The sequence below is a fragment of the Hypanus sabinus genome, chromosome 15 (genome assembly GCF_030144855.1).
Source record: "Hypanus sabinus isolate sHypSab1 chromosome 15, sHypSab1.hap1, whole genome shotgun sequence".
Classification (NCBI taxonomy): domain Eukaryota; kingdom Metazoa; phylum Chordata; class Chondrichthyes; order Myliobatiformes; family Dasyatidae; genus Hypanus; species Hypanus sabinus.
The window spans coordinates 66,468,734-66,495,486 of NC_082720.1; the positions used below are offsets into that span (position 1 = coordinate 66,468,734).

The 26,753-nt window shown below is 41.3% G+C and overlaps 1 protein-coding gene across 1 annotated transcript in view; it reads right to left on the reverse strand.

Annotated features, from left to right (window-relative positions):
• Positions 1–26,753, reverse strand: part of LOC132405180 (uncharacterized) — a 50,901-nt gene that overhangs the window by 20,478 nt on the left and 3,670 nt on the right. Inside the window, exons 3-6 of the mRNA XM_059989877.1 lie at positions 8,727–8,798; positions 7,415–7,684; positions 4,496–4,837; positions 4,122–4,382 (exon numbers count right to left, since the gene is read on the reverse strand). Of these exons, the coding sequence (XP_059845860.1) occupies positions 4,122–4,382; positions 4,496–4,837; positions 7,415–7,684; positions 8,727–8,798 (945 nt within the window). The remainder of the gene's footprint in view (positions 1–4,121; positions 4,383–4,495; positions 4,838–7,414; positions 7,685–8,726; positions 8,799–26,753) is intronic.

Below are 26,753 nucleotides of genomic sequence, written 5' to 3' on the forward strand. Positions count from 1 at the left end.
AGATTGGTAATCCGTGCTTCTACAAACTAGTTAGTATAGATATTGTAATGTGAGAATACTCCAATTAATTCCAGTTAAATAAATTCTAATACTGTCATACATATACAGACCTGGTTTCGGCACCAACTAGAGCACTGTGCAAAAGTCTTAGGCACATATATACAGTTGATGTGCCTAAGAATTTGGCATAGAACTGTAGTAATTTATGTATTGCACTGTACTGCGGCTGCAAAAAATATATATTTCATGAGGAATTTGAGTAAAGATTAATCTGATTATGATATGGGTCTCTATTGTGGATCAAGAGTGGGAAATCATATAACCATATAACAATTACAGCATGGAAACAGGCCATCTTGGCTCTTCTAGTCCATGCCAAATGCTTACTCTCACCTAGTCCCACCTACCTGCACTCAGCCCATAACCCTCCATTCCTTTCCTGTTCATATACCTGTCCAATTTGATTTCAAATGACAAAATCAAACCTGCCTCTACCACTTCTACTGGAAGCTCATTCCATACAGCTACCATTCTTTGAGTAAAGAAGTTCCCCCTTGTGTTACCCCTAAACTTTTGCCCCTTAACTCTAAACTCATGTCCTCTTGTTGAATCTCCCCTACTCTCAATGGAAAAGGCCTATCCACGTCAACTCTATCTATCCCCCTCATAATTTTAAATACCTCTATCAAGTCCCCCCTTAACCTATGTTCCAAAGAATAAAGACCTAACTTGTTCAACCTTTCTCTGTAACTTAGGTGCTGAAACCTGGATAACATACTAGTAAATCTTCTCTGTACTCTCTCTATTTTGTTGACATCTTTCCTATAATTCGGTGACCAGAACTATACACAATACTCCAAATTTGGCCTCGCCAATGCCTTGTACAATTTTAACATTACATCCCAACTCCTATACTCAATGCTGTGATTTATAAAGGCCAGCACACCAAAAGTTTTCTTCACCATCCTATCCACATGGGATTCCACCTTCAAGGAACTATGCACCATTATTCCTAGATCACTCTGTTTTATTGCATTCCTCAATGCCCCACCATTTACCATGTATGACATACTTTGATTATTCCTACCAAAATGTAACACCTCACAGTTATCAGCATTAAATTCCATCTGTCATCTTTCAGTCCATTCTTCTAACTGGCCTAAATCTCTCTGCAAGCTTTGAAAAGCTATTTCATTATCCACAACGCCACCTATTTTAGTATAATCTGCATATTTAATTATCCAATTTACCACCCCGTCATTCATTAATGTATAAGACAAACAACATTGGACCCAGTACAGATCCCTGAAGCACACCACTAGTCACCGGACTCCAACCTGACAAACAGTTATCCACTATTCTCTGATATCTCCCATCCAGCCACTGTTGAATCAATTTTACTACTTCAATATTAATACCTAATGATTGAACCTTCCTAACTAACCTTCCATGTGGAAACTTGTCAAAGGCCTTACTGAAGTCCATATAGACAACATCCACTGTTTTACCCTTGTCAACTTTCCTAATAACCTTCTCAAAAAATTCAATATCATTTGTCAAACATGACCTTCCACGCACAAATCTGTGTTGACTGTTCCTAATCAGACCCTGTCTATCCAGATAATTATATATACCATCTCAAAGAATACTTTCCACTAATTTACCCACCACTGACGTCAAACTTACAGGCTGATAATTGCTAGGTTTACTCTTAGAACCCTTTTTAAACAATGGAACCACATGAGCAATATGCCAATCCTCCGGCACCATCCCAGACTCTAATGACATTTGAAATATTTCTTTCAGAGTCCCTGCTATTTCTACACTAACTTCCCTCAAGGTCTCTGGGAATATCCTGTCAGGATCCGGAGATTTATCCACTTTTATATTCTTTAAAAGCGCCAGTACTTACTCTTTTTTAATCATCATAGCTTCCATTACTACCCTACTTGTTTCCTTTACCTTACACAATTCAATATCTTTCTCCTTAGTGAATACCAAAGCAAAGAAATTGTTCAAAATCTCCCCCACAACTTTTGGCTCTGCACATAGCTGTCCACTCTGATTCTCTAAGGGACCAATTTTCTCCCTCACTATCCTTTTGCTATTAATATAACTGTAGATACCCTTTGGATTTAATTTCACCATACTTGCCAAAGCAACCTCATATCTTCTTTTAGCTTTTCTAATTTTTTTCTTATGATTCTTTTTACATTCTTTATATTCCTCGAGCACCTCATTTACTCCATGCTGCCTATATTTATTGTAGATCTCTCTCTTTTTCCGAACCAAGTTTCCAATATCCCTTGAAAACCATGGCTCTCTCAAACTTTTAACCTTTCCTTTCAACCTGACAGGAACATAAAGATTCTGTACCCTCAAAATTTCACCTTTAAATGACCTATATTTCTCTATTACATCCTTCCCATAAAACAAATTGTCCCAATCCACTCCTTCTAAATCCTTTTGCATCTCCTCAAAGTTAGCCTTTCTCCAATCAAAAATCTCTACCCTGGGTCCAGTCCTATCCTTCTCTATAATTATATTGAGACATCATTGTGATCACTGGACCCAAAGTTCTCCCCAACACATCCCTCCGTCACCTGACCTATCTCATTCCCTAACAGGAAATCCAACACTGCCACTTCTCTATGTTGGTAGCTCTATGTATTGCTGCAAAAAACTATCCTGCACACATTTTTCAAACTCCAAACCATCTAGCCCTTTTAAAGAATGGGCTTCCCAGTCTATGTGTGGAAAATTAAAATCTCCCACAATCACAACCTGGTGCTTACTACAAATATCTGCTATCTCCCTACAAATTTGCTCCTCCAGTTCTCGTTCCCCATTTGGTGGTCTATAATACACCCCTATAAGTGTTACTACACCTTTCCCATTCCTCAATTCCACCCAGATAGCCTGCTAGATGAACCCTCTAATCTATCCTGCCAAAGCACGGCTGTAATATTTTTTTTCTGACAAGCAATGCAACACCTCCCCCTTTCCCCCCTCTGATTCTATCACACATGAAGCAACAAAAAATGATTGAGAAAAGGTGCAGGGAAAGGGGAAGGAGTGTGAAGCACCAGAGAAACATTTTATAATGATCTAGAAACCAATTGTTTAGAATCAAATGTCCTTGCCTGTTGTCAAAAGCCTTGGTGTGTCTACACCCGTGCCTTCCCCTGCCTCAGCACTCCATCTCTGGCTCCTGCCCACATCCCTCCTGCAGAATTCCACCCTGTCCAATCTGAACATACTTTGCTCCCTGTCAGAATGATAAACTTCCTCTCCTCTCCACAAAAGACTTAGGCATCCAAGCTATACAGTATATACACAAAGTACACTGCAGATCTGCAGATGCTGGAGTTAAAGCAACACATACAACACGTTGAAGAACTCAGCAGGTCGGGCAGCATCTGTCAACATTTCGGGCCGAGACCCTTCCTCAGGACTAAAGAGGGAGGGGGCAGGGGCTCTATAAAAGGTAGGGGCAAGGTGGAAAGGAGAAGGCTGGTAGGTGCCAGGTAAAAAACCAATAAGAGGGAAGATCAAGGGGTGGGGGAGGGGAAGCAGGGAGGGGATAAGCCAGAAAGGTGAAGACGGAACGTAAGTGGGAAGCACTATGGGTAGTAGAAGAAGGCAGAATCAACAGAGAGGTGATAGGCAGCTGGAGGAGGAGGCAGAGTGTAACTGGGATGGGGGAAGGGAGAGAGAGGGAATTACTGGAAGTTGGAGAATTCAATGTTCATGCCAAGGGACTGGAGCCTAACCAGTCGGTATATGAGGTGTTGCACCCCCGCCCTGAGTTTGGCTTCATTGTGGCAGTAGAGGAGACCAGGTGTGGACATATCCGAATGGGAATGTGAAGCAGAGTTGAAGTGCTTCTGGCCTGAAACGTTAACTGCTCATTTCCACACATTCTGCCCAACCTGGGGAGTTCCTCCAGCATGTTGTATGTGTTGCTATACAGTATATATATGGCTGAAGACATTTGCATAGTCCTGTAATTCTAAGCTTCAGCTCCCTGGGATTCTCCCACACGGCATGGTCACTGGGGGTAGAAATAAACAAGCCTCATCATGAAACTCAGTACACTGGGAAAAACTCGCGACACTTACCTTTGACTTCCAGACTATATGGTAGTGAAAGTCGGAGCCTGTCTTGATCAAACACAACACACGTCCATTTCCCTCTGCCTCTGTCAGCTTTCTGTATGATCAGACTCAGTGATTTCTCTACATCACTCAGTGTTTTGTCTCCAACAGTTTCACCGTCTCCATTGATCCAAACCAGTCTCGTTGATGCAGTGGCGAAAGACACAGAGCAGCTCAGGGTAACGGTGTCTCCCTCAGTCACTGTATCGGACAGTTCAGCTGTGACTGTGGAAACAAGAAAAACATTATTGGTCTCCTTAAAATAAGGAGCAACATTCAGCACTAAAGCAAAAAGCTGTCATTCTGGGAGACCTGTTGTCACACATTTTGTCTCCTACCTTTAACTGTGACTAATTTCATAGTCTGAAATGATTTTTGATCCAGTGTACAGGTGTACTCTCCTGCATCCTCAAACACCACAGGAAAAACCCTCATACTGAAATTCCAGCCGTTAAAAGGTGTCGCTGTGAGCTTCAGTCGATTCACAAAGTGGCTGTCAACGTCATTCACGGGCTGAGATTTCAATGCTGTTGCAATTTGTTTCTTCAGACTTTGATTAAAAATTGATGTCCAGCTCCAGATAGCGTTGTTGTAAACTTCATTACTGTTGTAACAGTTGAGGTGGAATTCACTGTGATCCGTAACTGAGCGATATAAACTGGTAGGTTCACGATATGGACCTGCATGAAAGAGAGGAGAACTCGTTAAAATGTTACAAAGCCATTTGGTTGAGAGTGACGAGATGCCGGCATAAAACCACCAGACACAGGAGCAACATTAGGCCATTCAGCCCATCGAGTCTCCTCCACCATTACATCATGGCTGATTTATTATCCCTCCCAAATCCATTCTTCTGTCTTCTTCTGTTAACTGTTGATGCCCCGACTAATTATGAACTTATCAAACACTGCTTTAAGGTAACTCCACAGATTCATCACCCTCTGGCTAAGGAGGATCCTCGTCATGTCTGTCTTAAATAGTTGACCCTCTATTCTGAGGCTGTGCTCTCTGGTATTACACTTCCCACTGTCAGAAACATCCTCTCCACATCCACTCTGTCTAGCCCTTGCCATCTTCAAAAGGTTTCAATGAGACCTTTCTCAGGTCTTGAGCCATCAAGTACTCCTCTTTCTTAACCCTTTCATTCCCAGAGTCATTCTCATGACACTCCTCTGGACCTTCTCCAAAGCCAGAACATCCTTTCTGAGATAAAGGACCCAAAATTGCTCACCACTCTCAAAGTCCAGTCTGACACTTCATCAAGATGGCGGTGCGACGCAGCTGATTAGCTGTTATTTGTGAAGCAGGGTGCCATGCACAATCATAATTGGGTGAAAAACAGACGTGGAATCACGGAGGAACATCTGGAAATCTCCAGCAAGACCTTCTTCAATGCTGCTGCTGCTATGAGGTCTGGGTCTCTGCTGGGAAGAACAGACCCCCAGCCCTCGGGGTTGCGTTGCCGATGGCCATTGGCAGGGGGCATCTTAATACGCTCGGCAGAGGATGGTGCTCGGAGAAGCTTTGCTGGAGGGAATGGTCAGAGGCTCGGAGGCTCGACGGACTCGGAGTCTGCTGTGATCAGGTCGCTTTCAGTGTGTGCTGTGTCTGCGAGGCTGGGTTCGAAGGAGCTTTCGTTGCGTGCTATGCCTGCGGAGCTGAGTCAGACGGTGCCGTGGAAGTCCATAGCAGGGATATTCCCTTCTGCTGTCTGCGTGGGATGATGAGTCTATCGGGGACCCTCAGGACTTGTGGAAACTGTGTGGTGGTTTCCTTTGAACTTATAGTCTTTTAACATCTTTGGACTATTTTTACTGTGCCCATGGTCTGTTTTTTTTATCAATTATGCTATTGTTTGCACTGTTGTAACTATATGTTGTAAATATGTGGTTTTGTGCAGGTCTTGTAGCTTTAGTTTTTGGTCTTGTTTTGTCTGTTGGGATTGGAGCTCCTTTCCGGGGAACACGCTAAAATGGTAGCACAATATTAATACGCAGCAGCCTCTCCAGACTCTGGATTGGGGTTTGCCAAACATTATCTGGATTTTCTGGTGTAGTCTGTTTTGTCATGTGCTTTTGTGATATCATTCTGGAGAAAAATTGTCTTATTTATTAACTGCATTGCACTTGTGGTTTCTAAATGACAATAAACTGAATCTGAATCTGAAACTGAATAATGTCTTATAAAGCCTTGATATCCTTGCTTTTATACCCTAATCCTCTCGCAATGAATGCTGACATTGCTTTACCTTTCTTACCACTCAATCAACCTGCAAGTTCACCTTTAGGGAATCCTGCTCAAGGACTACTGAGTCCTTTTTTACTTCTCTTTTCTGATTTTCTTTTAAATAGCCCATTCCCCTAAATATTTTTAAATCACATAATCAGCTGCAGTTTCTGGATGGACCGGATGTATTCACCCTCTCATTGGTCCACACGTGGGACCTGATTCCCGCTGAAGCCTGAGTCTCTCATTGAAGCTGGAATCACATCAAATATGATAAAGGCTTGGTGGGAAGTGATACTAAGAGAGAGAGATAATGCTTTGTTGTTCAGTGTTGCTCTGTGAACCGGGACCAACTGCTGAGTGTGTGGTGGTTGTCATGTGGACTCCTGCTTCTCTGTAACACTTTGACATGAGTAACACTTCAATATCCACCACCGCAGTTGAACAATTACCCTATCGAATCATGATTATGATTGTTTTTAATCTCAAGAGTGGAGAATGTAGCACTGATATATTGAATGACCCACTGGAATGATCGGTATGATCCCATTATAGCTAATTTACCTTAATGACTTGTAATGATGTAATCTGAAATTGTCTCCACCGTATATTTGCTCCTCTTGATCTATGAGTTATTATCCTGAATGTCCTCTCATTGCCCGATCTCAGTCATGGTTTTAAACGATGGGGAAGCAGATCCTTTGGTTCAACTCTTCCACGCCAAACAAGATGCTACAGAAATGAGACGCCCTTGGATCGGCATGGACCAGTTGTACTGAAGTGCCTGTTTCCATGATCTATGACTCCATGGTTTTCAGACTGCCAATGTCTCCTCCTTCATACTGTTGATATGCATCAGGATATCACTTTTCTCTTGCCTGAATTCACAAATTTCCATGTCTTCTGCCTGGTAAATACTGATAAGGATCCATACAGACCCAGCGATTAACTATTCCTTTGCTATTTTTAACAACCTCGTACCAGGCAGATTTATTCCACCCCAATTCTTACAATGAGGTAGCAGCACTTACCCGTGTTTACAGTAAAATCACTTTTCCTTGTTCTAACAATGGTTCCGTTTACCCGCACTTCACACTCATACATCTTCTCATCCTCCACTGTAACGTGTCGGATAATCAGATAGACGGTGTTATTCAGCCGGATTTGATCAGTGTTTCTCCTGTTCTGCTGAGATGAGTCTCTTGGTTTCCAGCGGAGACTGACAGTATCTGGGAGTCTGGGGATGATACAGCTGAGGGTGATGTCACTGCCCTTCTTGGGTTTTCCTGGCTTTGCTACAACTGTGAGAAATACAAACATAAGACAAAATGACACAGGAGCAGAATTGGACCACTTTGCCATTTGTGTCTGCTCTGCCATTCCATCATGGTTGATTTATTTTCTTTCTCAACCCCTTTCTCCTGCTTTTTCCTTGTAACCTTTCACACCCTTAATCATCAAGAACCTCTTCACCTCTGCTTTAAATCAATCCATTGACTTGAACTCCACAACCACTTGTGGCAATGAATTCCATAGATTCTGCATCCACCGGCTAAAGAAATTCCTCCTCATCTCTGTTCTACAGGACATTCTTGAATATGTGAGTCTGTGCCATCCGGTCCTATACTCTCCCACTATCAGAACCATCATCTGCACATCAAATCTATCTCGGCCTTTCAATATTTGGTCGGTATATTGAATAAGTGCAGTGAGTAGTAACATGTCCAATGATTGGGTTCAAACTGACCTCAAGATGTGACTGCTACAGGACAGAGAGAGTGTTGGGTTCCAGATGCAAAATAACACAGTGAGCGCACAAACTCTCAGTCTGGTTACATCAAATTCAGTGAGACAGAGCAGAAGGATTGAACTCTTTACCCACCCTCCTGAACCTGATGGAATGTCAGGGTTCAGTTTAGGGTCACACAGTTTGGACACTATCTGAGGATGCATTAGGTGGTGCCCTGGCACAGAGGCTAGTGTTGCTGTCTCACAGCTCCAGCGACCCTGGATCAATCTTGACCTATGTTGCTGTTGCTGTCCATGCAGTGATTACCGATCTTGACCTATGATCTTGACCTTCTCCTTGAAATACTGTGGCTGTCATTCAGGTGATCTTCCCGTATCCCAAACACGTACAGGTTGTTCGGTTGTTTGGGAATGGACCAATCTAGTCTGACTCTATCTTTGGATTGTTGGCACACGTCATTAAGACCGCACCCCATCATGTATGATGATACAATGTGCATAAACTCATTTTAAAAAGTGGTGACAGACGCAGAAGTTATTTAAATCTTGAAGATAAACAATTTTTTGCACTTTTCAAATATTTGTCCCACTTACCTTTGATCTCAAAATTTTGGTATTGCTTCAGGATTTCATAACTCGGTTCTCTTTGCGCCAGGATGATAGATCCTGCAAATTTAACATTCACAAGTCAACATCATCAATGTTATTCTCCATTTTATGACAGATGCCACTGTATTTGAAGTTTGCTTCCCATTGTGGGGTCCACCCTCTGGATCCTTAGAATCATAGAAACAGAGAAAACCTACAGCACAATACAGACCCTTCGGCCCACAAAGTTGTGCCAAACATGTCCCTACCTTGGAAATTACTAGGTTTACCTATAAGCCTCTATTTTTCTAAGCTCTGTGTACCTATCCAGAAGTCTCTTAAAAGACCCTATCGTATCTGCCTCCACCACAGCCCATTCCACACACTCACCACTCTCTGAGTAAAAAACATATCCCTGACATCTCCTCTGTACCTACTCCCCAGCACCTTAAACCCATGTCCTCTTGTGGCAACCATTTCAGCCCTGGGAAAAAGCCTCTGACTACCCCCACAATCAATGCCTCTCTTTAGAAAATGTCACAAGTCACTGGGTGACCGGTGTGAAGCGTGCTTTCCAATCCCAGACAACAGCGCCATTTCTAGGATTGTCTCGTCCAGTTAACATAATGTTGTCTGTCTTATGAAAAATATAAAAATGACTGTAAAAAAAGAGAAACGTTGGAAGTGTTTTAGCATGAAATCACAGACGTTTAATTCTACTTCACTCAGCATTAGTGTTCCATTGGTGCAGAATTACCTTTTTATCAGTTGATCACAACATAACCACAAACACATTAAAATGGTAAGTTGCTTCGTTATTGTCACTCATACCAAGGCATATGAAAAACTTTGTTAAGTTGCCATCCACACAGTTCATTCAATCTCTTCAGCACGTTGAGGCAATGCAAGGAAAAGCAATTACAGAATGCAGAATAAGGTGTTTCAATGACCAAGGAAGTGCAGTGTAAGCTAGTAACACACTGCAATGCCATGATGAGGTGGTTTGTGAGATCATGAATCTATCTTATTGTACAAGAGATCCATTGAATTGTCGTCAAATGGCAGAATCGAAACTTTCGTTGAAAAGGGATGATACAGAAATTTTATAGGGAGGTAGTCACTCTTCATTTGCAGGAGACGGGTAAGTGGGTGACTGTCAGGAGAAGGAGGGAATATACACAGCCAGTGTAGAGTACACATGTGGCCGTTCCTTTCAGCAATAAAGTGTATAACTTTACATACTTATTACTGAGGGGCATGACCTACCGGGGGAGCCATGGTGACCGGGTCTCTGGCACTGAGTCTGGTGCTGTGGTTCAAAAGAGAAAAGAGATGTAAGAGGAGATTCTTTCATCAGAGGAACCGAGACGAGGTTCTGTAGGCCAGTATGGGCACACAGATGGTATATTGCCTCTCTGGTGCCGGGATCAGGGATATCTCAGATCATGCCCATGGTGTTCGAAAGGGCTGGGGTGAATAACGGTACATACTGTTCATCTACAAAGATCAGTATTACCATGGACAGGAGGATAAGAGAATTGCCAATGGATATACTGGGTTCATGTTCGTATTTCTTTTCCCTTTGCAGGGGTTTCCTAATGTGATAGTGAAATGCACAATCTGATGTATCAGACTCACCCACATGGGCATATTGATATCAAGAAGGTGATGTTGAGTCTCCTGAAAAATAATAGAGTAGATAAATCCTCAGGGCCTTATGGGTTCCATCCATCATTATGGAGAGAGATAAGGGAGCAGATTGTTGGCCGAGATCTTAGTATTCTCCGTAATCAAGGCCAGCTTACAAAAAACTTAGGAAGAGCCGATGTTCAGTTGCTTAGATGGGCAATAGGGAGACATGTTGGGTAATGTAATGGGTGACAGATGACACATATTGTTCAAAATGGAAACTATTCTGCACAATTCACAAACACCATCATTGAGTTGTCTTCACTTCACAAGATGCTGTCTGATGTAATGACATCAGTGTAAGGTTACTGTGTTTGGTCTGTTCATAATGGTTGTAAAAGTCTGCAGCTTTTAAATAAGCATGTAAGATGCTTCTTGCTGCTTTATGTGTTAAGTCCTACATTGGTGACCCAGACGCTCTCGGACTATTCCAGACAATGATATGTTGACCGATACAGTCACTTTGAAGCTGCCAGTGTTTTGTGAGCAGCAGACTGCCGGGTTATTTGGAAGGGTGCAAGCCCAGTTCATGTTGTGAGAAATCACCGCTGACAATACCAAATTTTACAATGCCATAGCATCACGAAGTTGTTCTACTGCAGCCGGAGTGGTGAGTCTATTAGTAGATCTGCCTGCACGTGATAAAAACTCACCTGTTGAGAACTTTTGGACTGTCTGAGTTGGAGATACATTGTTTCCCCTCCTTTCCCTTTCTCTGGGAAAGAACCTGTGTCCAAGGACTGTTAGAAGGTCTAAGGATCTGGTGGCTTGTGGACACAAAGGACTGTGGGTCATTACCCTGTACCCCCAGTAAGTTCCACCAGCACATGTCCACAACTGGCTCGTCCATGTAGACTGGACTCAGGAAAACTGGCCAGCACAAAAGCTGAGTTTGCAAACATGGAAGTGCTTGGCTTTGTGTTCAGGTTGAATAGCCCTTGGGCTTCACAACACCCCACATGGCCGCTAAGCCCGATGATGGTTGCTGTCCATGCAGTGATTACTACCACCTTAATGAGGCCACCACCCCCGATTATCACCCAGACCCACATATTCAAGGACTTTCAGCACGTTTAGCCAGAAAGATGACATTTTCTAAAGTGATCTTATTGAGGGGCTATCGTCAGGTGCCTATGTGAAGTGAGAAATTTCCTGAAACCGCAGTTATAACTCTGTTTGGCTTATTTGAGTTTGTGTGCATGCTGTCGGTGCTGAAACATGCAGCAACAGCAACTGATGAACTCTATGTTAAAAGATTTAGATTTCCTTTTTGTTTAGCAAGACAACATACTTGTCACCAGCACATCCAAAACCAAACACTTATCACATCTTCACACACCTTTCAAGTGCTTAAGCCAATATTATATAATTATTGATCCCGCCAAATGCCAGTTCTGGTGTCTACTATTGACTTTCTCAGCCACCACATCACCGCAGTGGGAATGACCCCAGCCACCTGCCAAAGCAATGCAAGAGTTTTTGGGTATGGTGAACTTCTATCACAACTTAATTCTGTGAGCTGCTGAACTCGACCGCGTGCTGCTGAGGCGGATGCTGGGCCTCGTTCAGGCGAAGCGGCGAATATGGTCAAAATTCTGAAAGCGATAAGGGAGCTTCAGAAAGAAATAAAGCAGCAGCTACATGATATTAAGTCAGAGCTAGCCAATGTCAATCAAAAAATAGCAGTGGCAGAGCCTCGAATATAGAAGGTGGAGGATCACATTCAAAACGTTGATTGAATGCTCAGTAAGATGATAAAAATATTAAATCACCAAGAAGGTAAACTGCTTGACCTGGAAGGAAGATCATGGTGGAAAAATATCAGAATCTACAAAGTTCCCGAAGGAGTGGAGGGATTGTCTATGACAGAGTTTGTCAGAAAGTTACCGTGGGACACATTGGATCTTCCCTCGACTATGGAGCTGGAAATCAAAAGAACGCATCACACATTAGCCCCGAAGTCTACCCGGGATAAGTCACGTTTAACAATAATTAAATTCCTTCAGTAAAGTACCAAGGCGGAGATTCTATGAAGGGCCTGGGGTAAGAAGAGAGTGTTTTTAGATGATAAATTAATATATTTATATTATATTATTAGATTACGCCCCCCCGCCCACAGTCCTGCAGAAATGTAAAAAATACTCTGAAGTAAAGATAGTACTATAGCAAAAAAAGATTAGATTACAAACTTCATACCCTGTTAAACTTCGAGTGTTTTATGAAGACAGGATGGGTTGTACCAGACAATGGAAGAGGCGACTACAGACATGAAGGCCAGAGGGTTTCCCGTCAGCGTAACCAAACTGAGGGAAAGCCTGGCAGAGGAATTATCCTGCTCCGCTTGGGAAGTAGTGCGAGAATCAAGAAGGCAGGAAATGGGAGGAAGCTGAGAGAAGTATATCAGAAAGAGACTGAGAGTTTTCCAGACAGTCCTCACGCCCTCCAGAAGAGCCATAAGGTTTGGCTAACTTTAAAAATGTTGTGAAGCTAAACGGAAGCAAAAGTAGATGGTGATATACCTATCTCGAGAAATACTTATTATAATGTGGATTTTATATTACTTAGTTGTTATTCTTTATTCACTCAATTACTCCTTTTTCCCCACCAAAATGAGAATATACATATATGTGTGCATATATGTGTATGTATGTAATGTGTGTGTGTGTGTATGTGTGTGTGTGTGTGTGTGTGTGTGTGTGTATATATATATATTTGTGTGTGTATGCGTGTATGTATATATAGGCGGAATACACAGGGAAATCTTTTCTGTGTAATGGATTTGTTCACTGATTTTTATGAATACTGCAATAGGGGCCCTCAACTCACAAGTAGGAGGGGTTATCCCACATAGCATTTCCTCTAGCTCAACACAGGGTCATCATTCTACATTCTATGTTGACAGATGGCTAGGGACAAGGTAAAATTCATTTCTTTTAATGTCAATGGGCTATTTAATCCAATCAAACGTAATAGAATTTTATCCAAAATGAAAAAAGTACAAGCCAATGTAGTATATTTATAGGAAACTCATTTGTGATAATGAGCATAAAAAACTAAAGAGAATGGGCTTCGCTAATTTGTTTTTCTCCTCATATAAATCAAGACATAGGAGAGGAGTTGCAATTCTTATCTCAAGTAAGCTAAATTTTGAAAATGTATTCGAAATGGGAGATAAAGGCAGATATATTCTGGTAAGGGGGAAATAGATGGAAATTCAGTTACTCTATTGAATATATACGCACCCCCGGGAGGTGATATTGGTTTCTTTCAGAAAATTACTGATATTATGGTAATGGAAACAGAAGGTCTCCTGATATGCGGGGAGACTTAAATTTACAATTACAACCAAACTTAGACTCTTCCAATAGAAAAACCTATGAAACAAAATTTTACATTAGAAAGTTAATACACTTTTTGAGGATGTTGGTTTAATCGATATATGGAGGGACCTTTTCCCCGACAGAAGGGATTACACTCATTATTCTGCTCCCCATTCAGTATATACAAGAATAGACTATTTCATAACATATGGAAAAGACAAAGACAAAATAAACACCTGTGGAATTGGGACAATAGTTATAAGTGACCATGCACCTATATATTTATCTACTGATTTTGACCTACAACCAACGAATACTATTTGGAAACTAAATTCAAGTCTACTCAATGATCCGTACTTTAAGGAACAAGTTAAAAAAGAAATTGGTCTCTACTTCGAATTTAATGATAATGGAGAGGTTTCACCTCCCATTTTATGGGGTACTCTGAAGGCGGTCTTAAGAGCGAAAATTATCGCAATATCTTCATATAAGAAAAAATAAGGAATAAAACATTAGTGGAATTACAAAATAGGCTGAAGGAACTAGAGAAAAAACACAAATTGAATTTGGCACAGGATATATTAGGGGAAATAAAAAGAATTAGCAATGAAACTAATAGTTTGGCTATGCAGAAAATCAGGAAAAATTTAATGTTTTGGAAACAGAGACATTATGAAAGTGGATCAAAATCTATGAAAATACTGGCGTGGAAACTGAAAAAAAGGTAGCATAAAATACAATTCATAGAATTAGGGACCCAAGAATGAAAATGATAAAAAATAAGCTAAGTGAAATTCAAGAAGCTTTTGAAGTGTTTTACAAAACTCTATATCCCAAAGTTCCGGGGGAAGCATAACCGAAATTGACACTTTCTTGAATTCTCCAGAGTTACTCACCTTAAGCGAAGAACAAAATAGAGCGATGACTGCTAACATAACTGAAGTTGAATTGAAAGCTGTAATTAGTAGGCTTAAATAAAGCAAGTCACCGCGATCAGATGGGTATACAGCAGTGTGGTACAAAGAAATTAAAAATGAGTTAATTCCTGTTTTACTCCACACACTGAACTGGGCTCTAAAAAAGGCACAAATGCCACCCAGTTGGAAGGAAGGAATCTCAGCTATACCGAGAGAAGGCAAGGATCAAATGGAATGCGGGTCATTTCGACCAATATCCATTCTTAATGTAGATTATAGATTATTTACCTCCATCATGGCCAAAGGATTAGAGGAGTTGCTACCCATACTGATACGTAATGATTAGACAGGTTTTATATGACAATGCCTGAGACAAGACAATATATGAAGGACACTTCACATTATGGATCATATGCAAAAAAATAAAATCAAAGCAATAGTGACAAGCATGTATGCTAAAAAAGCATTTGATTCAGTTAATTGGAATTTTCTTTACAGAGTTTTGCGTAGATTTGGTTTCCAAGACACATTTACTAAAACTATACAGACACTATATGACAATCCTACTGCTAGGATTAAAATCAATGGATATTTATCAAGTAGTTTTCCTCTAGAAAGGGGCACGAGACAGGGTTGTGCATGGTCACCACTACTTTTTGCGTTATATCTGGAACCATTAGCTCAATACATCAGACAAAATGAAGATATCAGGGGAACTACTATTAAAGAGACAGAGCATAAATTGGCTTGTTATGTGGATGACATTTTGATCTATCTAGGGCAACCAACATACTCTTTACCTAAATTGATGCAATCCTTTGAACAATATGGTCAATTATCAGGATACAAGTTCAATATATATAAAACCCAATTACTTTCATATTACTATAGCCCACCAAGAGAAATTGAAAGTCAATACCCCTGGGCATGACACACAGAGTCTTTCAAATATTTGGGCATCATAGTGCCAAAGGATTTGGCAAAATTATCAGAATGTAATTATCAGCCTTTATATAAAAAAATCAAGGAGGATATGGCAAGATGGAACCTGATTCCTTTTTTCAGTCTAAGTTCAAGAATTGAGTCTATTAAAATAAATATACTGCCCAGACTGTTATATCTCTTTCAGACCCTACCAATAAAGATTAATCAAAATCAATTCAATGAACGGAACAAGATGTTATCAAAGTATATTTGGCAGGGTAAAAGGCCTAGAGTTTGCCTCACAACTTTGCAATTAGCAAAGGAAAAGGGGGGGGGGGTTGGTGCCTACCTTCTCTTAGAGATTATTATTTTGCAGCACAGTTGAGAGCTGTGATATGTTGGTGCAACCTATCATATGATGCTCAATGGAAAAACATTGAGGAGCGGGTACTTCCCATCCCCATACAAGCAATTTTGGCTGATAACAACCCCCAAAGGTACATAAATACTATTGATAACTCATGGGTGAAATTGACTCTTAAAATATGGAAAACTACTATAAAAGAATATAATCTAGAGGGAGATATTGTAATTCTTAAATGGTGTGTACATGACTCGGATTTTACACCAAATAAATTGGATGCTAGTTTTAAGGACTAGACAGCTAATGGAATAACATTTCTTTGCAACATAATGAAAGAAGGAACACTGTTCAGTTCTGAAATGCTTAAAGAGGAACACTTACTAGAAAAACAAGATTTTTATCGATATTTATAGATGTGACAATATGTTAATAAGACGCTTAAAAATGTAACCAAGGCAAATACATGCTTGATATAGCTCTTTAGGAAAGCATATAATTCAGATAATATTAGTAGAATCATTTCAAGCATGTATAAGGGTTGTCAAATCTTAAAACACATTTGACTTCATACATTGAAACAAAATGGGAGAAGGAAGGAGGGATAATTATATCTGAGAAAGAATGGACAACAATATGGAGGTATCAATGGAAGTGTACCAGTTCACAGAAATCATGGGGATTTGGATGGAAAAACTTGATAAGATATTTTATTACACCCTCTCAGAAATCCCATTATGATAGTAACCTCCCTGTTTGCTGGAGAAATTGTGGAAATCAAAATGCAAATCATTATCATATTTTTTGCGACTGCCCTATTATCAAAAACTATTGGAGGGGGGTACACAATGCCCTACAAGACATCTTTAAATGTGAAATACCCTTAGAGAGTAAGACCATATATTTTGGATATATACCTCAAGAATGGTTGAAAAGAGATAAATATTTAATGAATATACCGTTGGTAGCTGGTAAAAAGACTCTTACAAGGAAATGGTTATCACAGAGAGCCCAACTTTAAATACATGGATGGAAATTACAATGAACATTTACAAAATGGAGAAGATAACAGCATCTGTTAATCATAAGCTGGAACAATTTGATTCATACACAGGGAAATGGTTGAACTACATAATGCCTCATAGGCCTGATCTTATTCTCACAAATCAATGAATATGTTGTAAAAAAAAAGATCACTCCCTACTTGTACATAGTTCTTTACTTTTGCTTGTTTTTTTCTTCCCACTCTTTTCTGTAAGTGTATACCTCAGATAAATACTTTGTGGAGATTCGTGGTATATATGATTATATGATATATATGTACAATGTCTGAAATACATCTTGTATTCACAAGTTTCAAAATTCATTTTGTAATGAAATTACAAAAAAAGAAAAAATAATATTAGCATCTCAGATAACACCCCTGTAAAAATGATTAAATCTAGAACTCACAGTATGTTAGCATAATCAGTAAGTTGTCGATTTAACAGCCCAAAAATAGATGTCAATGCTATTTTGAGTAGGGAATAAATTTTTAGCCAATTTTTCTTGAAAAACACAGATAGTTTAGCTTATCCTCTCTTTCCAGAAATTATTCTCTTTCTTTCTTTTTCATAAATTCTAAAAATTCATAAGACAAACATAATGAATTTCTGGTAAATAACTGCCTTAGGACAAAATGGGATTTAATCTTTCTAAAGGTAGTTTGGTAGATTTAATTTAAATAAAGGTTTTAGATTATTTTTAATTAATGCTATTTACAACTAGAAAATTTATTGACAATATTGAACAGTAAAGTTACTAAAAACCGTAAACCAAAGCAATAAGAATAAAAATATAGCCTAAGGCACAATTTTATTCAAGACTTTGAAAAAAACATTTTCTTATGTAGCGACATGATCAGGCTCAAATATATGCCTCGCCTTTGAAACTTGTACTTGTTTTTTGTTGCACAAATACTTGTAATGCCCTGGTTCATAGTTTTTTTACTGTTATGCTGTATGTATTTCATTTTCTGCTGTTCTGTGAGAACTACTTATTTTCAGCTTATGTTTGGGTTATTGTTGAAGAAAAGAAATGAAGAGAAATGCCATCCAATTAGGATGGTCAAATTGAAGGGGAGGTTTCTCTGGTGAGGGACACCAAGGTTAGGCTTGAAGCTTTTTGTTCAAGCAGAGATAAAGAGAGAAGATGCTGAGGAGAATCAGTCATAACATATGATCTGGTAGGAGACCCATTTGATCGAGAGCGACGTTTGGAAGGTGGCGTGTGCTTTCACGTTGACCAAGGTCCCAGTGCATGAGTGACAGAGAAGTTCAAGATGAGCTCCAACTTGTGTACATTTAACTGTTCAATTAGAACGGGACCTTTTCTTTTTTGTAATTCTTTACTAAAACTTTAGTTAAGACTCATAAATATATTTCCTTTAATTATATGCAGTTTACAGTCTGTTATTCTGTGGTGTTAATTTGTCACACAGAAGCAAATGACACAGCATCCACACAAACTGGAGTTTAGGGTGGGATTGAGAGTGCGTCAATCTTACAAGATAGGCGGGGCCAGAGGTTGTCTTCTCGAGACTTATGCAGCCAAGGAAACTGAAGTGTTTTATACTCAATGCTGGGTTGAACGAGATGAGCACACATGGTTTTCACCTACAACTTAAATTTGATGATTTCTATCCTTGCTCTTGATGCTTATTGCACAAGGAAAAACATGTTCACACATATAAGAAATTGAAAACTGCAGCAAAATGTTCATTACTTTCCTCTGAATGGGTGGATACTCTTCATTCACAGAAATCCAGAACTTGTCCAGGAGCAGGTCAGTAAATCTCATCGTCAGTGCACGATTAGAGGGCATCTCACATAGTTCTTCCTCTTCTCTCAAAGTCAAATTCTCAGGCGGAGCAGAAGATTCAAAGAAATTATCCCTCACCTAGTCATACACTTGTGTTGAAAGGGAGGAAAAATATTGTTCAGTTTTCTCCTGTATTTCTTCCAGTTGGTTGTCAGTAAGACTTGAGACTTGAGTTATCATTCCTCACTCTCAAGCCCAAGCAGCAGTGGAAACATTTCAAGGTTTCCTTTTGCAACATGATTTTTCCAAAGATTTGATTTCCTTTTGAATCGAAGAAGCTTAGCACTTGAAGTCAATACAGGGCCTTACAGAGACTTGTTCAAATAATTCATATGATGGAAAATGAAGTAAGTAGCTAGTTTCTGCAGCCATTTTTCAGCTTCAAACCACTCAGCAAAATCTGACTTTGTATTTTCTTGAAAGTATTCCTGCAATTCACGTTTCAGCTCAAACACGCTGTTGAGAACTTCCTCTGCTAAGCCACCAGATTTCTGTAAGTAGCAGGAGAATAGTGTGCTCTTTGTCCAGTTTTCCAAACATTCTCGAGACAAACATTGGTCTTTGTATAATAAACTTAACTATTTTTGTAACATCAACTAGGAATTTTTTCATTTCATCTTGAAAACTTTTTGACATCTGCAACTCTCTGTGAAGAAAACAGTGTCTTGTGACAATGTCAGAAGTTCCTTTTTTAACAAGAGAAGCTAAACCTCTCATGGAGCCAACTATTGATGGGGCACCATCAGTACAGATGGCAACACAAATCTCCATGACAGACATTTTGTTTCTAGAAATAAAGACAAAGCACTAAATGTAGACCGTAAGACATTAAGACATAGGAGCAGAATTCGGTCATTCAGCTCATTGAATCTGCTCCCCATTCATCATGCCTGATCCCAGATCCCACTCAACCCCATATACCTGCCCTCTCACCATATTCTTGATGCCCCGACCAATCAGCAATCTATCAATGTCGGCTTTGAATATACCCATGGACTTGGCCTCCACTGCAGCCTGTGGCAGAGCATTCCACAGATTCACCACTCTTTGATGAAAAAAATTCCTCATTACGTTTGTTCTGAAAGGTCACTCCTCAGTTTTGAGGCTGTGCCCTCTAGGTCAGGATACACCCACCAGATGAAACATCCTTTCCACATCCACCTATCTAGTCCTTTCAATATTCGCTAGGTTTCAATAAGATCCCCATGCATTCTTTTAAATTCCAGTGAGTACAGAGCCAAAGCTGCCAAATGCTACTTGTATGTTAACCCTTTCATTTCTAGAATAATTCCTGTGAAACTCCAGTGGCTGTTCTCAAATGACCACACCTCTTTTGCGATAAGGGCCCAAAACTGTTGACAATGCTTCAACTGCAGCCTGACTCGTGTTTTATAAAGCCTCTGCATTATCTCTTTGTTTTTATATTCTATCCCTCTCAAAATGTGCCAAATTTGCATTTGCCTTCTTTACCACAGACCCAGTTTGTGACTGAACCATCTGAGAGTCTTGCAAGAGTGACCCTAAATCTCTTTGCACCTCTGAAGTTTCTCCACTTTTAGATAATAGTGATAGTCTGCACTATTGTTCCTTTTCCCAAAATACATTATCACACTTTTCCCAACACTGTGTTCCATCTGCCACATTTTAGTCCATTTTTCCAATTTTGTCAAAGTCCTGCTACAAAGATATTGCTTCCTCAGCACTACTACCACTTAACCTATCTTCGTATCATTCACAAACTTTGCCACAAAGCCATCATTTCCATTTCTCATTGACAAACAATGTGAAAAGTAGCGGTCTCAATACGGACACCTGAGGCACACCACTAGTCACCAGCAGTGAAGCAGAAAAGGCCCCTTTTATACCCACTTACTGCCTCCTGCCTGTCAGCCATTCTGCTACCCATGCCAGTATCTTTCCTGTAATGCCATAGAATTTATCTTGTTAAACAGCCTCATGTGTGGCACCTTATCAAATGCTTTCTGAACATCTGAGTAAATGATATTCACTCCTCTCCTTTGTTGAACCTGTGTGTTACCTCCTCGGTGAATTCTAACAGATTTGTCAGACAGATATCCCTTTACAGAGATCATGCTAGCATCATGCAAAGTTCAAAAAATAATGATATTTTTCAATCATGATCTCTTGCATAAGCCCAGGTGAGAAAGGTGATAGCTTTTGATTTGTTTGCAATAGAAGTAAAGGACTGTGGCTTTTGTTATGCACATAAAATGTCTCTTGCCTGTTATGTTTGCAAAATCCTTCATTAATGACCATGACAGTCTAGGACAATTCCAGAGTTACTCAATGATATGTCAACCAATGCAGTTGCTCTGAAGCTACCCGAGATTTGGGAGCAGCCTATTAACATGTGGTTTGCATAGGTAGAAACCCAGTTCACACTATGTGAAATCACTGCAGACATTACCAAATTTTACTCCACCAGAGCATCACTTTGCAGTTCCACCACAGCCAGGGCGGTAAGTAGACTGAAGGACCCACCTGCGCATGATAAATGTGTCACTCTGAAAACTCACCTATTACAGGTTTTTGGACTGCCTGAGTCTGAGTGTGCCGATCTCCTTGCCTCGTGCGGATACTAGGCCATCAGAGCTAATGGACCACAAGCTGCCTCTCCTTGGGGATCACAGTCCTTCTTTTATTTTTGAAAAACAACTGCCTGATCAACAGGAGGGGCTTCAAACAGGTCCACTGCCCCAGGATAAAAGGCGGGAGTTGTTTACGGAGCGTAACAGAGCGTTCACCTGCAGCGGGTCAGTGTTTGCATTTAATTAAAGGAAGGCAGGGGCAAGCACAGCGGCCATCGTATGAGTGCACATTGAGTGGTGATCTTCAAACTTCAGTGAGTGAGGATGACTCAGAGAAAGCAAAGGAAGGAAAAGCTCAAGTTTTTTTATTCTGATTTTTATATCTGTTCAACTCAGTAGAGAGGACAGGCAGGATAGAGCAATGCTCTACTCACAGGATGTGGGAAGGCAGGGGGACCTCCAGTATCCCTGACCACTACAACTGTGAGAAATGCATCCCAGTGCAGCTTCTAACAAACCATGTTGAGGAGCTGGAACTAGAACTGGAAGAACTCTAGATCATTTGGGAGGCTGGGGTGGTGATTGATAGAAATTATAGGGAGGTAGTTACACCCAAGGTGCAGGACACAGAAAACTGGGTGACAGTCAGGAAGGGCAAAGGGGTTAGGGAGCTATAACCGTGTACCCATGTAGTTATTCTCCTCAACAAAAGATAGATCACTTTGGATGTTGTCGGGGGTGGATGACCAAACAGAGGACAGTCACATTGGTCTAGGCTCTCGCACTGTATCTGTCTCTGTGACTCAGACCGGAAGGGGGAAGAAGAAGCAGGCTGTGGTGATAGGGGATTCATTAGTTAGGGGAACAGACAGGAGGTCCTGTGGGTGAGAACAAGATTCTCAGATAGCTTGTTGCCTCCTGGGTGCCAGGGTCCAATATTTCTCAGATTCAGTCCTCAGCATTCTTAAAAGGGAGGGTGAACAGCCAGAAGTTGTGGTCCATGGAAGTACCAATAACATGGGAGGATGAGTGATGAGGTTCTGCATAGGGAGTCGGGGAATTAGGTGCTTAGTTAAAGGGCAGGACCTCCAGGGTTGTGATTACAGGATTGCTACCAGCACCACATGCTGGGAATGCTAGAACAAAGAAGATTATACAGTTTAATACATGGCCAAGATGTTGGTGAAGGAAGGAAGGCATAAGATCTTTGGATCATTAGACTCTCTACCAGGGAAGGTGGGACCTTTACAGCAGGGACAGTTTGCACCTGAACTGGAGGGGGACTAATATCCAATGAAAGAGGATTGTTGATGCTGCATGGTGGTGTTTAAACTATAGTTGCAGGGGAATGGGAACCAGAATGCCAGAAGAGTTAGTGAAGAGGTTGTGGAGGCTGACATTGGTCAGATCTCAGACAAAGTTAGGAATCACAGGTTTGAGCATGGTGTGACAGAATTGAAAAGGGTGAATACAGGTCTGAAAATTTTGTATCTGAATGTGCACAGTGTACAGAATAATGTAGATGAACTTTCAGCCCAGTTGCAGATTGGCAGATACGATGTTGTAGGCATCACAAAATCATAGCTGAAAGATTATATCTGGGAGCTTAATGTCCAATTGTATCGAAAGGATTTGCAGGAAGGGTTGGTAAAAATTATACCAAATTGTTAGAAAGAGGTAACATAGGTTTGGAAGTTGTTGAATCATTGTGGATAGAGCTGAGGAACTGCAAGATAAAGAGACTCTGATGAGAGTTGGAAACAGACCCCCAAACCATAGTAAGAATGTGGTCTACAGTTTACAATGGCAGATAGAAAATGTTTGCCAAAAGAACAATGTTACAATAGCCATGATGGATTTCAGTATGCAGATATATTAGAAAAATCCGATTGGTGCAGGATTACAGGAGTGGGGACTTCTAAAGTGCCTACAAGATGACTTTTAGAGCAGCTCAAGGTTGAGCCCACAAGAAAATCTGCTATTCGGGATTGAGTGTTGTGCAGTGAAACAGAGTCAAATTGAGAGCGTAAGGTAAAAGAACCTTCAGGTGAAATGATGATAATATGATGGAATTCACCTTGAAGGTTGAGAATGAGAAACTGAAGTCAGATGTGTCAGTATTGCAACGGAGATAAGGGAATTACAGAGGTATGAAAGAGCAGGTGGCCAGAATTGATTGGAGAAGATCACTGTCAGGGATGGTGACAGAGCAGCAATGGCTGGGATTTCTGGAAGCAATTTGGATGGCATAGGACATATACATCGGAAAGGGGAATACGTATTCTAAAGGAAAGATCAGACAAGAGAAGTCAAAGCCAACATAAAAGCGAAAGAGACAGCATATAACAAATGAAAGATGAATGGCGAATTAGAGGATTGAATAGCTTTTCAAAACCTACAAGGCAACGAGACAAAATCTGCAGGTGCTGGAAATTCAAGCAGCACACACAATATGCTGGTGGAAAGCGACATGCCAGGCAGCATCCATAGAAAGAAGTACAGTCGACATTTTGGGCCAAGATCCTTCGTCAGGACTAACTGAAAGAAAAGATAGTAAGATATATGAGAGAGGAAGTGGAAGGGGGAGATCTGAAATGATAGGAGAAGTCAGGAAGGGGAGGGATGAAGCTAAGAGCTGGAAAGTTGATTTGCAAAAGGGATACAGAGTTGAAGAAGGAAAAGGATCATGGGATGGGAGGCCTAGGGAGAAAGAAAGGGGAAGAAGAGCACCAGAGGGAGATGGAGAACAGGCAAGGAGTGATTGTGAGAGGGACAGAGAGAGGGAAAAGAAAAAAAATGGAAAATAATAAATAAATAGATAGATAGATAGATAGATAGATAGATAGATAGATAGATAGATAAATAAATAAATAAATAAATAGACAGACAGACAAACAAACAAACAAGTAAATAAATAAAGGATGGGGTAAGAAGGAGAGAGGGACATTAATGGAAGTTAGAGAAATCAATGTTCATGCCGTCAGGTTGGAGGCTACCCAGACAGAATATAAGATAATGTTCCTCCAACCTGAGTGTGGCTTCATCTTGACAGTAGAGGAGGCCATGGATAGACATATCAGAATGGGAATGGGACGCGGAATTAAAATGTGTGGCCACCGGGAGATCCTGCTTTCTCTGGTGGACAGAGTGTAGGTGTTCAGTGAAACAATCTCCCAGTCTGCGTCAGGTCTCACCAATATATGGAAGGCCGCACCAGGAGCACCGGACGCAGTATACCAGACCAGCCGACTCACAGGTGAAGTGTTGCCTCACCTGGAAGGACTGTCTGGGGTTCTGAGTGGGGGTAAGGGAGGAAGTGTAAAGGCAGGTGTAGCACTTGTTCTGCTGACAAGGATAAGTGCCGGGAGGAAGATCGGTGGGAAAGGTTGGAGGGGACAAATGGACAAGGGAGTCGCGTAGGGAGCAAACCCTGTGGAAAACAAAGAGAGGGGAGGAGGGAAAGATGTGCTTGGTTGTAGGAACCCGTTGGAGGTGGCAGAAGTCACGGAGAATTATATGTTGGACCCAGAGGCTGGTGGGGTAGTAGGTGAGGACAAGGGGAACCCTATCCCTAGTGGGGTGGCAGGAGGATGGGGCGAGAGCAGATGTACATGAAATGGGAGAGATGTGTTTGAGAGCAGAGTTGATGGTAGAGAAAGGAAAGCCCCTTTCTTTAAAAAAGGAAGACATTTCCTTCATCCTGGAATGAAAAAGCCTCACCCTGAGAGCAGATGGGGTGGAGATGGAGGATAGTGCAGTACTACTCCTTTTCCTGCTTTGTCTCATGCAAAAATGCTATCCCCTTCTCACAACTCCTCCATCTCCACCCCATCTGCTCTCAGGATGAGGCTTTTCATTCCAGGATGAAGGAGATGCCTTCCTTTTTTAAAGAAAGGGGCTTCCCTTCTTCCACCATCAACTCTGCTCTCAAATGCATCATCTCCCATTTCACGCACATCTGCTGTCACCCCAACACCCGCCACCCCACCAGGGATAGGGTTCCCCTTGTCCTCACCTGCCACCCCACCAGCCTCTGGGTCCAACATATAAATCTCCATAACTTCTGCCACCTCCAATGGGATCCCACCACTAAGCACATCTTTCTCTCCCACTCTCTTTCTGCATTCCGCAGGGATTGCTCCCTACGCAATTCCCTTATCCATTTGTCCCCCCCATCCCTTCCCACCGATCTCCCTGCCGGCACTTATTCTTGTAAGCGGAACAAGTACTACACCTGCCCTTACACTTCCTCCCTCACCACCATTCAGGGCCCCAGACAGTCCTTCCAGGTGAGGCGAACTTCACCTGTGAGTCAGCTGGCGTGATATTGATGCACCATCAATAACTCTCCAAGACATGAGGCGAGATATTGGCTTTTATCAATTGGAAGAAAGAACAAGCAGCAATTGACCACCATGCTACATCCTGGCGACTGAGAGGCAGGGCTCAGGCCCCAATCGCCTTTATTCCGGGGTCTGTGGGAGGAGCCACGGTCAGTGGGAGGAGCCACGGTCAGTGGGAGGAGCCACAGGAGCAGTCAGCGGGGGGCGTGTCCAGACAGGTATATGGAGTTCACCACAGGTATACTGTGTCCGGTGCTCCTGGTGCGGCCTTCTATATATTGGTGAGACCCGACACAGACTGGGAGACCATTTCGCTGAACACCTACACCCCATCCGCCAGAAAAAGCAGGATCTCCCAGTGGCCACACATATTAATTCCATGTCCCATTCCCATTCTGATATGTCTATCCATTGCCTCCTCTACTGTCAAGATGAAGCCACACTCAGGTTGGAGGAACAACACCTTATATTCTGTCTGGGTAGCCTCCAACCTGATGGCATCAGCATTGATTTCTCTAACTTCCATTAATGTCCTCCTTCCCTTCTTACCCCATCCCTTATTTATTTACTTGTTTGTTTGTTTGTCTGTCTGTCTATTTATTTATCTATCTACTTCTTATTTTTCCTTTTTCTCTTTTCTCTCTCTCTTTCTTCTCTTTCTGTCCCTCTCACAATCACTCCTTGCCTACTGTTCATCTCCCTCTGGTGCTCCCCTTCCCCTTTCTTTCTCCCTAGGCCACCCATCCCATGATCCTTTTCCTTCTCCAGCTCTGTATCCCTTTTGCAAATCATTTTTCCAGCTCTTAGCTTCATCCCTCCCCTTCCTGACTTCTCCAATCATTTCAGATCTCCCCCTTCCCCTTCCTCTTTCTTTTCTCTTGCTATCTTTTCTTTCAGTTAGTCCTGACGAAGGATCTTGGCCCAAAATGTCGACTGTACTTCTTTCTATGGATGCTGCCTGGCATGTCGCTTTCCACCAGCATTTTGTGTGTGTTGCTTGAATTTCCAGCATCTGCAGATTTTCTCATGTTTGGGAATCCTTTTGTAGGATTCTTTAAAAGTTATTTTGTA